The sequence below is a fragment of the Scylla paramamosain genome, chromosome 20, assembly GCF_035594125.1.
Source record: "Scylla paramamosain isolate STU-SP2022 chromosome 20, ASM3559412v1, whole genome shotgun sequence".
Taxonomy (NCBI): domain Eukaryota; kingdom Metazoa; phylum Arthropoda; class Malacostraca; order Decapoda; family Portunidae; genus Scylla; species Scylla paramamosain.
This window is the reverse complement of record NC_087170.1, coordinates 21,117,659-21,133,657: the sequence shown is the minus strand read 5'-3', so window position 1 is coordinate 21,133,657 and position 15,999 is coordinate 21,117,659. Positions and strand designations below refer to the sequence as shown.

The 15,999-nt window shown below is 44.0% G+C and overlaps 2 protein-coding genes across 9 annotated transcripts in view; one reads left to right on the top strand and one right to left on the bottom strand.

The window, feature by feature from the left end:
* LOC135110606 (dipeptidase 1-like) overlaps positions 1 to 15,999 on the top strand; it is a 125,574-nt gene that overhangs the window by 27,916 nt on the left and 81,659 nt on the right. For all 3 annotated transcript variants that reach the window (XM_064023114.1, XM_064023113.1, XM_064023115.1), the window contains one exon: positions 833 to 944. In XM_064023114.1, the coding sequence (XP_063879184.1) occupies positions 833 to 944 (112 nt within the window). The remainder of the gene's footprint in view (positions 1 to 832; positions 945 to 15,999) is intronic.
* Positions 1 to 15,999, bottom strand: part of LOC135110609 (UDP-glycosyltransferase UGT5-like) — an 88,455-nt gene that overhangs the window by 38,883 nt on the left and 33,573 nt on the right. For 4 of the 6 annotated variants that reach the window (XM_064023124.1, XM_064023121.1, XM_064023126.1 and 1 more), the window contains one exon: positions 14,785 to 14,817. The exons of the other annotated variants lie outside the window; for them this stretch is intronic. In XM_064023124.1, coding sequence (XP_063879194.1) covers positions 14,785 to 14,817 — 33 coding nt within the window. The remainder of the gene's footprint in view (positions 1 to 14,784; positions 14,818 to 15,999) is intronic. 6 annotated transcript variants of the gene reach the window in all.

Sequence of the window (15,999 nt, the reverse complement as noted above, 5' to 3'; positions counted from 1 at the left end):
CGACCAGATGTGGAAACAGGACAAAAAATTCATCCGTTTCTTTCAAAAACTGTTTCATTTCAAATTTTCGCTACCTAAAAACAAATCGTATTATTTCTGGTTATTGTGGAAGATAATATTTTTCCCGGTTTCGTGAAGATTCACAGAGATGAATTTTTAATGAGACGAATGAAATGCGCCATACTCAATGAAGTGCAGTGTAGTTCTATACAGTACAAATTCCCCCGGGTCCCGTCACGCAGCTATTCCAAAAAATCCAATTCGTCAAGTAAAGACATCAAGTATTATGCATTGGAGGGCACATTGAATCCCCGGAACAATGCAGTTATCCCGCTTATATCCAGTGCAAATCTCTCTCTCTCTCTCTCTCTCTCTCTCTCTCTCTCTCTCTCTCTCTCTCTCAAAGGATTAAAACAGTCAGTTCATGAATAGTTTGATAAGTAATTAGCCACAACTAATTAATTATGCATAAATAACATACACATAATACTGCCGCCGCTGCCATAGCGCAGCATACGCCCCTCCAAACACACACACACACACACACACACACAGACAGCTATTTTCAGTATTATTATCACCGCTAGTACTACTGCTGTTTCTGCTGGTGTTCTCCTCCTCCTCCTCCTCCTGCTATTACTATAACAAATGCTACAAAAAGATAATTAAAAAAATACTACTGCTGCTGCTGCTGCTACTGCCCCTACTACTATTGCTATTACCACTACTGCAGCTCTCATCACCCCATCACCACCTCTAGAACAATCAGCAATACACCAGCCACGTGCAGGCCACTATCACTATAACACCTTTTCTCTCTCTCACTCCACAGGCGACATCGCTGCAGCAGGTGGGCAACGGGTGCTCCTCCATCAGCAATAAGAGCAGCAGTCGCGAGCACGTTCCACCTGAGCCTGGGAAACCTAAGCAGCACCAACACGCAGGTAGGTGGAAGTGTGGAGGTGTGGAGTCCCTCTTGCTACGTGTGGGAAAGGGCAAGGGAGACAGGTAATAATTAGGTTGTACGTCATAAACAGGTGAGAGATGATGATGATTCCTAGGTTACCGAGGGGGAAAAGGAGAAAGGGAAAACTGAGGGAAGAGGAAGGTGTGGGTACTGCTACCTGTTGCTCTGTTTGTTTACATGCAAGAGGGACATTGACCAAGGGCAGCGAGAATAGATGCTTGCACCAGACAAAAGGCAATATTAACTAAAGAATAACGCGGAGGGAAGTATTCACAGGTTCAGTACATACTTATATGAATTCTTCTTCCCACGTTCTTGCTTGGTTTAAATTATGCTACGTATGAGTTCTTTCTGTCTTCATTTTTTTATATTCCTTCACAATGTGGTTATACGCGTCATCACTTCATTATATTATCTCTCTCTCTCTCTCTCTCTCTCTCTCTCTCTCTCTCTCTCTACGAAGTCAAGAAAGCAAGTTATTTACGGTGTGGAATTACTTTCAGACACATTCATTTCCTGACGGTGACACTTCTTGCGGGTTCACTTATTTCATTATGTTATTCTTTCACCCCTCCTTCTCCCTCTCTCTCTCTCTCTCTCTCTCTCTCTCTCTGAATGACCCTGTGTGTGTGTGTGTGTGTGTGTGTGTGTGTTTCTTTACTCTATGATCCCCTAGTCACCCTTTGCAATTGCCTCAAGGGATAAGTTAGGCTGAAGTAACCTCCATTGGAACCCCGCTGCGGCAAGAACACAAGCGGTGTCAGAGTGGCTCGAGAACGCTTTGTCTAGGCAACCATTCTGCGTCGTGGAAGGACACTTAGTTAGCTTATTGCTCCATATTTCACCCCAAGGACTCTGCAGCAGCCTGGGACAGTCTTGGCGCTGGTGTCTTGAAACTCTAGTACATTTCAGGGGGAACGCGTTTGGTGAAATAAGGGTGTCAAGGAGAGGAAGAAAAAGGGATGGGAAAGGGTAACTTAATATGCCCACCCGTGTCCTTCGTAACACTTTGGAGTAGGGTGGTAAAGGCAGGACAGTTTGATGGTGAAGACCTTTGCCCTCAGTCAAGAAATTTTATTCTGCTCCCTAACAGAGCTAATTTGTGGTGAGGGGAAGTAGTTGGTGAGTAGTGAACCGTAAACCAAGAGCTGCAGAATTTTCCACTCTCCCGAGGATAGCGTAGCATCCAATTTTTCAGAGTTATTAAGCCAGACAGTTTCTTTACCAAATAGCCAACCACCACACACACATAAAAGAAAAGAAGTTTACGATGCATTGGTAACAAGGCGAAATTAAATTTGGTTCATCCTATGACCTACAAAAATAAAATAAAAAACATCAAGCCAGTTCTTTCATTTGGTTTGTTGCACCACAGTTCTCACAAGCCTTTTGCTAGAAATCACTATTTGTCAGCTGTCATTCTCTCTCTATGGCAATACAGGACGTGATGTAGCGCTACGTTACTCCTAAAAGCTTACTGCATCAATGAGACAACAATAAAAGGGACGGGAAGATCAACACCGCTTGCATTCTTCAGCAGACGTGTGTCCTTCACTCATCCCTTCACCACAGGAACGCCTTCACTCCTCATCTACGTGTTCCTTTCTCGGCAATATCTTTATATACACGCGAGGCCTCGAGGTGAAAGAGAAAAACAGTTCCAAGAAAGAGCGAGGAAAAAGGGAGCAGAAGTAAGGGATAGCTTTTTCTCACTCGTGCCATAGTAAACAATATTAACACAGCCCTTACAAATTACGTCACTGGCATACAAGGTCCTGCAAAAGATAAGAATAGCGACAAATAACAAATGATATCTAATAAGAACGCTACTCCTGCTGCGTATATTCCAATTACCAACACCGATATTATTACAAGTATTACGGCACCTCCTCCCGGACCGGCGGTAATAAAAAGGGTGAATAGATAATCAAAACTTCTACCTGACTAGAAACTATTAAACTTAAACAATGAAGCAGCCAGCTTATTAAAACACTGCACTAATCTGCATATCCCTAGCCTATAATAAATTATGTACCCAGAGAGAGAGAGAGAGAGAGAGAGAGAGAGAGAGAGAGAGAGAGAGAGAGAGAGAGAGAGAGAGAGAGAGAGAGAGAGAGAGAGAGAGAGAGAGAGAGAGAGAGAGAGAGAGAGAGAGAGAGAGAGAGAGAGAGAATTAACCTATTTTTTACCTGTGGACATATCAGACTATTTATGAAGCAAGCCCGGCTATTTCCTTGACACCTGACGAAGGGAGCTGTTCCGCCCCGGCCAGAGAAAGGGTTGCTTAATGCCGCGACTGATGAACCAATTTGTTCTCCTGAATTGCCCACTGCACAAACTCTCCTCTGCTCCCCCACCCTCACACTTCTCCTCCTGCCCCTTAAACTATCATGACGTAGTTGACTCTCTCCCTCACGCTCCCTCTCCCTTACCACCCCATTTTCCCTTCCTCTCCTCTTTCTCTCCCTCCTTCTTTCCCTTCCTGCCACGTTTCTGATTTTCTACCTCCGTTTTCCTTACATCACCTTTCTCTTCCTCTCCCCTTTTCTGATCATTCCTTTCCTTACTATCTGCTTTTTTTCTTCCCTCCCTTTCCCTTACGTCATCTTTCCCTTTCTCTTCCCTTCTCTATGTTTCCTCTCCCTCCCTTACTCTCTTTCCTCTCCCCTTCCTTTCCTTTCCACTTCACCATTTTTCCTTCTTCCTCCCTTTGTTTTACTGCCTTCCTCTCTCTACCTTTCCTCTCCCTCCCTTACAACTCAATACTTTCCCTTCCTTCCCCTCCCTTCCTGTTCCATTCTCTCTCTCTCTCTCTCTCTCTCTCTCTCTCTCTCTCTCTCTCTCTCTCTCTCTCTCTCTCTCTCTCTCTCTCTCTCTCTCTCTCTCTCTACCCTTCATGTCCTAATTGACGTAAAACAAAATGACTTCCATTTTTGGCAGTTTCCTATTTCACCTTCCACCGCAAGCGTTCTCGTTTACATAGGTGCAATCTCGGGTTAACAAAGGTGCAACGTCAAATTCTCTCTCTCTCTCTCTCTCTCTCTCTCTCTCTCTCTCTCTCTCTCGGTAACACGCACAGTATAAGCGGATATCTCAAAACTCTTTATATAAAAGCAGCAGTAACATCTATTCTCGTCTCCTACTTTCCGTTTTTATTCTTCTACACCACAATTGCCTTTCCTTCTATAAAAAGTACCTTCTATTTCCCCACCGTAGCCTTGCCTGTCCTCTCTCTTCCACCTCCACTACATCCACCTAGACTCAACACGTTTAGTCAAGGACGCCTCACTTCTGCACAAAATGTCTCAGCTAAGTAATTTGGCTCCTGTTTCGTAGAGTTATATGAAACACAAGAGCCTTGCATGAACAAGCCTTCTGGAAACACTGTGCATGGATGAAATTAGAAAAGGATATACAGGACAAGTGGAATGAGGATAAGGATGGGGAATAGAGCGAGGAGGAGAAGCAGGAGGAGAAGAAAGAGGAGGAAGAGGAAAAGAACATGGAGACTGACGAAAAGGAGAAATAGGAAGGGGAAGAGAAGGATAGTGACTGAAGAAATGTTTTGCTTCTTTGACGGAAATCGTTTCTGATTGCATGAAATTAGTAAGATTTTGTTGTAATGGAGAAAAAGAGAACCAGCAGAGAAATGTATGAGGAAAGAATAGAAAGGACTAGAAAATGTGCATAAGAGAGAGAGAGAGAGAGAGAGAGAGAGAGAGAGAGAGAGAGAGAGAGAGAGAGAGTGTACATGGCGCCCTTGGTGAGTCTGTGAATGTCGCCACAATTCTCGGCTCTGCAAGGATTTAAGATCTTGGCATTGTGTTTTCCCCGATCCGCAGTCATACTTCCTTTGTTAGTTTTCTCACTTATAACATTCTCTCTCTCTCTCTCTCTCTCTCTCTCTCTCTCTCTCTCTCTCTCTCTCTCTCTCTCTCTCTCTCTCTCACCTGGTAGCGCTAATTAACAAACCAACACTGCACCGTTAACTTACTTATGATGAAGCGTTTTCCTCCAGAGAGAGAGAGAGAGAGAGAGAGAGAGAGAGAGAGAGAGAGAGAGAGAGAGAGAGAGAGAGAGAGAGAGAGAGAGAGAGAAACAAATATAGAAGGAGGTGGTGTTTTTACAGGCATTTCTTTTATATCGGATCTTGTTTCTCTCTCTCTCTCTCTCTCTCTCTCTCTCTCTCTCTCTCTCTCTCTCTCTCTCTGACATGTCTTTTTATAGTTGTCGTATTATTCTTCCTTCATCGTTTCTCTTTCTGTCCCCTATTCGTTAAATTCCTTTCGTTACTTCCACACTCTTCCTCCTCGTCCCCTTTCTCCTTTTGTGACATTCCTTCCTTCATTCCTCCCTTCCTCCCTTCCTGCTCCTCCTCCTCCTCCGTATATACACAGAAGCCCAATATTGTCTTGCCTCATATTATGTTACTTTCTTACCAAACACTTTACTTTAACACATTTCTGAGGTCCACCATCCCCCCCATCTCTCTCTCTCTCTCTCTGTAGCGCGTCCTCCTCCCCCCTGCCTATTGTTTTCCTCACCTCAAGTACGTAGTATTCGGTGTTTATACACTTATTATTAGTTTTCGATTCCCTCAGCCTCTCAGTAACCAGTTCCCGCGCCTGACATTGTTCCAGTGTGACTCTGCAACAATATTGGTGCACCGGCGCGCGTGAAATTGGAGTGGTTTTCCGCGCACGTATGCATATGTGTGTGTGTGTGGTTTAGGGAGAGGGAGAGGGAGAGAGAGAGAGAGAGAGAGAGAGAGAGAGAGAGAGAGAGAGAGAGAGAGAGAGAGAGAGAGAGAGAGAGAGAGAGAGACACTGAGATCGACATGAAAAATAAATCTCAATGGCATAGCATTCTCTCTCTCTCTCTCTCTCTCTCTTTCTCTGTATCAGGGAATCCAGCAAGATTTCACCTGTTTATATAAATAGTAACAACATTTTCCTTCTTCACCTCCGCATTGCTCTTACTCCCAGTGTGTGTGTGTGTGTGTGTGTGTGTGTGTGTGTGTGTGTGTGTGTGTGTGTGTGTGTGTGTGTGTGTGTTCGGGCGGGCCAACGCGCTCGACTTGCATGAATCCTGTATATTTTTTGCATGCATCTGGTGAACGTAACATAAACCAAACAAAGAAAAAAAAGTGTTACATCTTGGCACGTAAAAAATATAAAAAAAGAAGAGAAAAACACATGACCCGCATACACAAACAAGTGAATCAATCTGTAGCGCACAAAATAATGCAAAATCACAAGAGGAGGAGGAGAAAGAGGAAGAAGAGGAAAAAATAGAATAAATACACGCACAAAGACAACAGAACATACACACAGAGGCAAAGAAACCACGGAACTGATAACAAGGAACTGCAGAAAAACAGAGAATGCTGAGGTGGAGTCGAGGTGCGAGGTTGCAAGACACAGAGATAAAAAAAGTTGCTGCGGATGGTACTGGAGGAGGAGGAGGAGGAGGAGGAGGAGGAGGAGGAGGAGGAGGAGGAAGAGAAGGAGGAGGAGGATGGAGAAAAAGAGGAGGAAGAATACTGGGGCGAAGGAGAAGACAGATGGAGAGGCAGAGACGGATGAAGACCGTGGCAGGGGAAGGCAGGGTTCAGATTGCTCGCCTCTCGGAACTCCACCTTCAGCAGACAACTCTATATTTACTTCTCCTTTTCATTAACTTCTCTCTCTCTCTCTCTCTCTCTCTCTCTCTCTCTCTCTCTCTCTCTCTCTCTCTCTCTCTCTCGGAGCGGGAGGGTTGGAGACAATAAAAAGGGAAATATGTAACAATGACCTACAGCACACATGACACTCTCTCTCTCTCTCTCTCTCTCTCTCTCTCTCTCTCTCTCTCTCTCTCTCTCTCTCTCTGCAATCTCCCTTCTCCTCCGTATCTCAACCCCATTGCTTCTTTTCCTTTTCTTTTTTTCCTTTACTTTTTTCTTTTTCCTTCTTACCATTTTTTTTTATGTTTCTCTGCTACTCTCCCCAAAACTTCACTGGCCCCTCGCTAACTTTCCGTCACCTGCCTAAGAGGGAGGGACGGAGGGACGCGGGGAGGCAGGTGGGAAAGAGACTCGGGGCAGTGGGTGGCTGGGTGGTAATAGTAAACCTTTTTATTTTTTTTTACACACACGCTAACCTACCTGTAAATAAAATTCATTGTATTAAATCAATCTTCATGTGTTTGAGTTTTTTTTTTTTTTTTTTTTGTGTGTGTCTTTTATACGAGTCTATAACTGCCTTACATTTTTTGCTTCACCCAGAGCTGGCAAACCGATGCATTTTTTTCAATTTAACTTTTCCTTTACTTCTATTCCTCCTACTTTCTCTGTTTCTATCTCTCTCTTTCTCTCTCTGAAGACGATGAAAACCGTCCATTAAACTCAGCAGCGTCTCAATGTTTTCCTTCGAAGAGTACAAAGGTCAATATTAGTTTTCGGAACTTAGAGGAAATAATAGACTTAGTACCAGTAACTCCATTAACACTATATATAATTCATTCCCACTACAATTCCCACAAATCACAAGTTTGATGTCAAGAATGCACAAGCTCCTATGTCAGCTGGAAGTGAGAGAGAGAGTGAGAGAGAGGGAGACAAGAGGAGAAGGAAGGGGAGGGGCGGGGAACAGCGGAGGAGGGGGTACACGCCACTGTGGTACGATCCTGGATTATTCGAGATTTTGGGATTAGCGATGATTCCGGCCCTGGGGATTACTGAAGATTGGCCGGATTTGCCTTAGTCCGCTACCCGATATTTCAGATTCCTGTGCAAATGCAATTGAGGTCATTCTACGCTATAATCTTTTTTCCCCCAGGTTCCGATTTTTTCGTATAGATTCAAGTATTAATTTGGTCTGTCTCTGTATGTCTCCCTCTCTCTCTCTCTCTCTCTCTCTCTCTCTCTCTCTCTCTCTCTCTCTCTCTCTCTCTCTCTCTCTCCCACTACACGTTTCTTCAGTCCCTCAAAGACTTTCCACTACTTCCTCCTGTCCTAAAATGTTTTGTTGACTCACTCGTTCCTGGCAATCACAATGGCACTCTCTCTCTCTCTCTCTCTCTCTCTCTCTCTCTCTCTCTCTCTCTCTCTCTCTCTCTCTCTCTCTCTCTCTCTCTCTCCCTCTGCTGTTTGCCTTTGGTGTATTTGTCCACTTTCTTTTCTCTTATCTTTCTTCCTCTCTTTCTGTCTGTCTGCATTTACTAAGACTTTTTTTTGTGTATTGTTTGTTTGCCAGTTAATTTTCGTCGTGTGCTTCTCTCATTTGTCTCTTCTTACTGTTTTTGTTTGTTTATCCGTATGTCTAAATGTTTACCTGTGTGTCTATCATACCCACGTATATTTACCTCACTAACAACCTAATTCCTATATCTACCACCCCATCAGTCACTCTGAATCCATGTATTATCCCTTCCCTCCGCCTGTCAAGCAGCAGGGAGCGTTGCAAATACGCCTGTGATGCACGGAGACCTAATTACGGCAACCACCTCATTAGTAGCAGTCCCATTTGCTAACCAGCCGATACAACCACACTCCACCTGCCTTCCCCAATACCTGTACATCGCGGCACCTGTATACATTCTGCCCCTGTACATGGTCGGCCTCCTATGCGCTCTAATGCCTCTGTAAGCTGGCAACTGTACACCATAAAATCCGCATTTGTGGGGTGTAGAAGAGATACCAAAATAAGAGGATCTCGCGAAGGGAAACCAATTAAAATGCATGGTATTAAGTAGATTTGTGTGTGTGTGTGTGTGTGTGTGTGTGTGTGTGTGTGTGTGTGTGTGTGTGTGAGCAGAGAGAGAGAGAGAGAGAGAGAGAGAGAGAGAGAGAGAGAGAGAGAGAGAGGGGGGGGGCAGGCAGGCAGGCAGGCAGGCAGACGTAGATTAATTAACAGAGATACGGACAGATAAGCAAACATACGTAGAAAGAAAATGAAACAAAGAAACAAAGGAATAGCGAGGCAGAGACGGACCAGACAAGAATAAAGACTGCGACAAAACAAACATAGGGAGAGAGAGAGAAAGAGAGAGAGAACAAAGGGAATAAAGATACTAGGGGAAAAGCAACACAAATAAATAAGGAAGAGGAATAAAACAGACATTAACTGCATAAAATAAACGTAGGAATTATACAGCAAAGAGAAAAATAGTGACCAGAGGAGGGAAAAGAATACTTAGGTGAATCTTGAGGAGAGAAGAGTAAGGAAGAGAAGAGAAAAAGAGGAGGAGGATAGAGTGGATTAATAGAGGAAAAAAAAAAACAAACAGGTAAAAAAGTACTTGCTCGAACTTCTCTTAAATGGAGGAGGAGGAGGAGGAGGAGGATGAGGAAGAGGAGGGCGGGGTATGGAGGGGGAGGAAGGGTAATAGGAAGATGAGACGAGAATGATGCGGAGGATAAGTACTGGGAGGAGGAAGAGGAGGAGGAGGAGGAGGAGTAGGAGGAGGAGGACTGGTAATGGGAGAGGAAGGGGGTGATGGGGGATGATGATGGTAAGATGACGGAGATTCGGAGTGTGGGAATGTGTGAAAGAGGATAAGTGGGGGAGATGAAGGATTAGGAAGAGGCAATCACTTCTCTCTCTCTCTCTCTCTCTCTCTCTCTCTCTCTCTCTCTCTCTCTCTCTCTCTCTCTCTCTCGGATACACAGGTTGCACGACAAAAACTATTGGCGACTCACTCAGCAATATATTTTTTTTTCAGTATTGTATCCGAATTCCGTTTGCAATTAGGCCACGCATTGAACATTATCCAAACAAAATTCCTCCAGTTTAAAAATCTCTAAAGTCGGAAGACATAAATGTGAATGTATTTTACACTAGATATACTGATATACTATTTACTCCAACCGGGCAGTGAACAGTGGAATCTACAAGTAGGCATGCAATGAAGATTAAGATGCAAATGTGAGGCAAAAAAAATAGGTCAAAAAAATAGGTCAAAAAAAGCTTTCAAGAAATTAACATCAAGCAAATCATCCAATCGTTCAAATTATTTACTCTTGAACTTAAATGTACTCAGGTCACTTTGCTGCATAAAGAAAAAGAAGAAAAAAAGAAGAAATATAAACACTCTAACCAGACACGGGAAAAAACGAGAGGAAGACACGGGAAAAAAAAAAAAAAAAAAACGGAAGAAGGCACGACAGGGAGAAGACACGGGAGGAGAGGAATGAGGGGGAGAAGACATGGTTAGGTTAGATTAGGGGGAGAAGACACGGGAAAGAACGAGGGGGAGGAAAAGAACACTACACTTGTTAGGTTAGTAGAAGAAAGTCTCAGGTAAGGACGGTGAGGAATGAAAAGAAAACGAGGGGGAGGTAGATCAGGGGACAAACTTTCGGCAAACAAGAAGGTAAACGTGAGAAAGGAAGGGAAAAAGAGAATTCCAGATGTAGAAAGGAGCGGGAAGGAGGCAAAGGCGGCGGGAATGGGAAAAACTCTTAAAGATGAACTGCGAAAAGAAGAGATGGGAATAGAAGAGATTAAAGATGGGGAAGAGGAGAACAAACACGGTAAATTGTGGAGAGAGAGAGAGAGAGAGAGAGAGAGAGAGAGAGAGAGAGAGAGAGAGAGAGAGAGAGAGAGAGAGAGAGAGAGAGAGAGAGAGAGGGTGGGGGGGAGGCATGCAGGCAAAGATAGTTCGGGAGGCAAATAGACAAACAGACAGACAGACAGACAGACAGACAGACACACACACACACACACACACACACACGGAACAACTGGAAAGGAGTATATGGAGAAGAGAAAGGGAGCAAAATGTACAGGAAAAGGGATTAGACGAGAAAAAAAAAAAGAGGAATGAGAAGAAGTGGAAAAGGAAAAGGGCGAAATTAAATGATAAAGATGATGATGGGAATGGAGAAGATAAAATGCAGATATGGACAACAACGCATGAAGAAGATTGTGAAATATAGGGAGGAAAAGAAGAGAAACTGGATGAAAGAGAGGGTGAGAGATTCAATGGAAAGATGAAGCATGATAAAAGTAAGAGGAAGGGAAATGGAAAATACATACGTAAAAATAACCTGGAAAAAACAAAGAAAAGACTGGAGAGGGAATAGGAAAGGGTGAGAGATGGAAGCATGAGAAATGGAGAAGAATAAAGGATAAAGAGGAATAAAGATAAAAAAAGGTGAGGAAAGAGAATGGGAAAACGGAAGAGAGAGAGAGAGAGAGAGAAAGAGAGAGGGAACGGAACCGGCCAGCACCAGAGATAGACGGATGGCCGGAACGGAATTCTTGACGCAGAGGATGAAATATGGCCACCCGGAGCATGGAGCGAATCTAGCGAGGCCGATTTTCACAGAACGCCAAAGAGAGTACCATCTCGTGCCCCCCTCCCCCCGTCACACACACACACACACACACACACACACACACACACGGCCGAACATCATGGGGTCAGTAGCCAGATTTTAGTAAGTTTATAAAATCTGTGTGAGGTGAGATTATAGGTACTGGCAGTAGGAGTTTAGCACTGTCCTCTCTGAGCCATCCTTCGTGACTTAGGAATGCATGGTATCAATGTCGCCTGCTGAGGAAAGATGCACACAAGCTTTACGAAAATAGGACAAAAATAATAGAAAGGGTAGTGAAATGAAAGTACTGCGTGGTTTTTGAGTCACATTGTTAGACGGTCTTGTAATGATATTGTGCCGAGCCACTGTGTTCATATGGTGAGTGATAAAAGACCTTGAATAGCTAGTGAACGGTTCCTCAGATTGCATCCTGACCTATTTTGCATTTTCCCGCTGGTTCTGTGCAAGCTATACATCATTTACTAGAGCAACATAAATTACGCCTGTCAAAAACACAACATCAGTAAGTACCATTATAACAACCACTGGTGCTGTTTTTTTTTTTGTTCTTTTGTAATATGTGGAAAGTGAAAGACCTCACACTATAAAGTTCTCATGTTCTGTACAACTTCAACCACTTCCGTGTCTGAAACTCTTGACACATTATGGGGCTGATGCGCTTCTGCCGGGCTGCTTTAATTTCATCAGCCTTGCTCTACTTCCTGGTTCAGTTTTACTTGACATCACGCCTCCAGATACTAATGTGGTTTACAGATCGCGGCGTGCACACCAGAGGGAGATAGGTAGAGGGAAGAACACACACACACACACACACACACACACACACACACACACACACACACACACGCGCACGACTCAGAAAACATGAAAAAAAGTGATTTAATGGAAGTCATGTCACAATTTTTAACGAATTCACCTTCCTACCTTAATGTTTCCCTGCCAACGCACCCACTTAGGGAGGCGAGTAGGGAAGTGACGGGAACTGACAGGGAGGGAAAGAAAGGCAGGGAACGGGATTTGGGAAGGGACGGGAACAGACGGGAGGGAAGGGAAAGCAGGGAACGGGAGTAAGGAAGGGACGGAACAGACTGGGAGGGAAGGGAAGGCAGGGAACGAAGAAGGCAGGTAAGAGGGAGGAAAATGTGATGAGGGAGGAGATATGAAGGAGACTTTACGGGATAATGAGAAACTATATGAGGAGGAGTTTATGAGACTGAAGTTGCCAAGGAGAAACGGAAGGAAGGGGGAAGGAAGGCAGAGGGGAAAGAAGGGAAGAGGGAAGAGAGGGACGGAAAGTGATATTACGAAGCTTATTACACTTTCATCTCTGTCTTTAACCTAATTTTTCATGCTGGAAATATGTTTCACTCCCCGTGGCGTCATCATCCCACCACAACACTTACACACACACACACACACACACACACACACACACACACACCATTATATAATTACCTAGTTAAAGTTAAGTCCCTCACTCGTCATTTACTCGTACATTCATTACCAGAACTCAAACACACGGCCATATTTTGCGCCACACATACACACACACACACACAAACACACACACACACGCAGGGTCGAGGCCAACCAATTCGTCACGGCACCATTAGGGAATTCTCACACTTGGTGCACACTTATTATTGCCTTTACACGCTTGTCACTTTTCTTCTTTTTCCATCATTCTCTCTCTCTCTCTCTCTCTCTCTCTCTCTCTCTCTCTCTCTCTCTCTCTCTCTCTCTCTCTCTCTCTCTCTCTCTCTCTCGAAGCCCCGAGGTAATCCTTAATTCCCAACTCCTGATCCTTTTGAGACAGGAGTTAATCCCTCTAAGTAAAATCTCTCTCTCTCTCTCTCTCTCTCTCTCTCTCTCTCTCTCTCTCTCTCTCTCTCTCTCTCTCTCTCTTGCCTTCTTTAAGTTTTCAATCTTTCTAAATTTCCGGCACTTTTAAAATCATCACTCTTATTCATCCTCTCGCCTGCGTCTTCATCAACTGACGGGAGGATTGCACGCTAATTACAGGCGAGTCACACGAGGCAGGAGATGGATTGCACCTGAAGAACACCTGAAGCCATATTGCGGAGGCAGCGTTTGAGAGAGAGAGAGAGAGAGAGAGAGAGAGAGAGAGAGAGAGAGAGAGAGAGAGAGAGAGAGAGAGAGGAAGCACATTACTATTCACAAGATTACAACACAAACACACACACACACACACACACATTAACAACACTTCAATATCTCTCCATCAATAGAAAAGTAAGGTTTTTCTCTTCATATTCAACACAACTTGCAATAAATAACGTACGCATAGTAATACCACAAAATTTACTTCCCCCCATTGTACTTAGTAATATACATGGAATAAATAAGAAGTAAAATAACAACACACATAACCTGACGATCTCATACGTACTGACTGGCTCCAAACAGAAAACGAAGGCTATAAGTGAGAAATTCATTGGAAGCATAACACGGGGTATGGAAAAGGAAAAGTCCGCCTGTCAGCAAATAACATGCAGAGGACTGACGAAAAAGGGAGGGGAAAAAAGATCCACTGGAGTCATAAATGGTCATGATGCTAAAACATTCTCTTCGGTAAATATCTGTGTACTCCGCATGTCTCGTTTTTAGTTCATAATTTTACGTGTTTTTTTTTGCTTTTCCTTCAATGCCTTTACTTTTCACGTGTGTGTGTGTGTGTGTGTGTGTGTGTGTGTGTGTGTGTGTGTGTGTGTGTGTGTGTGTGTGTGTGTGTGTGTGTGTGTGTGTGTGTGTGTGTGTGTGTGTGTGTGTGTGAATTTTTATGACCTCATGTGTTTATGTTTCGAGTTAAAAAGAAGAGTATCGCAAAGTATTAAAAACACAAACAATGCACTTAACAAACACACCACTTGTGACGGAACTCTACATCATAAGAGCAGCGCGTCTGTCTGTTTCCTTGTCATTATGAACTTCCTCGAGAGCCACTCCGCCAAATTGGGAGAGAGAAGCACCATTCAGCGTAGACTTCCCTTGTAGATATAAGAGGTAGGAATTGTTGAAACTATTTAAAGTTAATTAATTACAATCGGTTTATGGCTTTTGATTCTACACTGTTTCCTTTCATAAGAGACAATTTCACTCCCCTCTGCTCTATAATCGCCCGAGCCTGTCACTTTCCCTCACAAACATACGTGCAGTATTTGCCATGGAAACAAGACTGTACTAATTTATTTGAAATCATGTGATGCAGAAAAGACTTTATCTCCAGATGACAATGTTCGGTAGTACAACATTGTCAGTTGAAGGAACAATAGCGAAAATTTCAACAATGTCACCGCATCCCAATAATTAGAATATATGAACACTCATTTCCCAGTATGAAAATCAGTTATTGTCGTATGGTGCTGAATATTATCTTAATGAATTTAGTATTATTTTTAAGCTCCTCCTCCTCCTCCTCCTACTCCTACTACTACTACTACCATGATCACATTACTGCAGTTCAAACACTCACGTCGATCGTCTCAGCTGAGGTACACACAATCACCTGCAAATCAAAGTCCCCAGTGATACAAAATGCATAAAACCAGAAAGCGCAATGAGCGTGTAAAAATCTCATCAATGAATAGATAAGGTAAGCAAGGAGGAGGAGGAGGAGGAGGAGGAGGAGGAGGAGAAGGAGGAGGAGGAGGAAGGCGCAGACGACGACGCATATTAGAAGTATATGGGCTACTGAAGGACAAGTAGGTGAGGAGCTAAGGTAACTAATCGGATTCATTATGTTTATCGTGGTAGGTGTAACCGCGTCCCTCGCTGCAGGAGGCAAGGCGGTAATGAGGTGGCCGTGCAAACACCTGTACAGGGAGGAGGAAAGTAAGGAGAAGCACCAAGTTGAGTACGAGAGGATGGAGAGAGCTGCGAGAGAAATTGGATGAGAGTGGAGGAGCTAGACGGCGAGGAAGGGAGAGAGAGCTTTATGCGCTTCTTGCCTAACTATCCTTAAGGCGCTTCGGAACTCGCTCGATATCCACTTCAGGCCCTTCTTGCTGTTTGAGATGGCTAGATAGATAGATAGATAGATAGATAGATAGATAGATAGACAGACAGACAAATACCTGCTTCACTCCTACACCAATTCAATTTTACCTTATCCTGTCTTTCTTAGGACTATTCTTCCTTCTTCCCTCTTGTTCGTAGAGATTCAACATATTAAGCTCTGTTCGTGGACGGGGCTGTTCCGCGGCCACCCCCTGCTGGCGAATAAATTAGCATAATCTGCCTACTGGAAACAGGAGGAGCAGGGGCTTATAGTCAGGCGGTCCTGAATATGTAGAGGAGCACTGGTGGCAGAGTTTTTCATATACGAGAGAGAGAGAGAGAGAGAGAGAGAGAGAGAGAGAGAGAGAGAGAGAGAGAGAGAGAGAGAGAGAGAGAGAGAGAGAGAGAGAGAGTTATTGCCTGAACTCATCTTATTCTTCATTATAAAGTGACTTGGCTATGAAGATGCAAAATAAGACACGGCATCACTGGGGAACGATATACAGTATGGTTCTTCCTCTGCCCCTATGAACCAGCGAGTTGTTATGGAGTTGTGCAAGGAAACAGTATATCATGAAAGCCGCACAACAGCAATAGCAGCAGCAGGAGTAAGGGAGTTCACCGCCGGGGATCAAGTAACACACACACACTGCACACTTTTGTCTAAGCGTTCCCTCCCACCTCGCCCCGT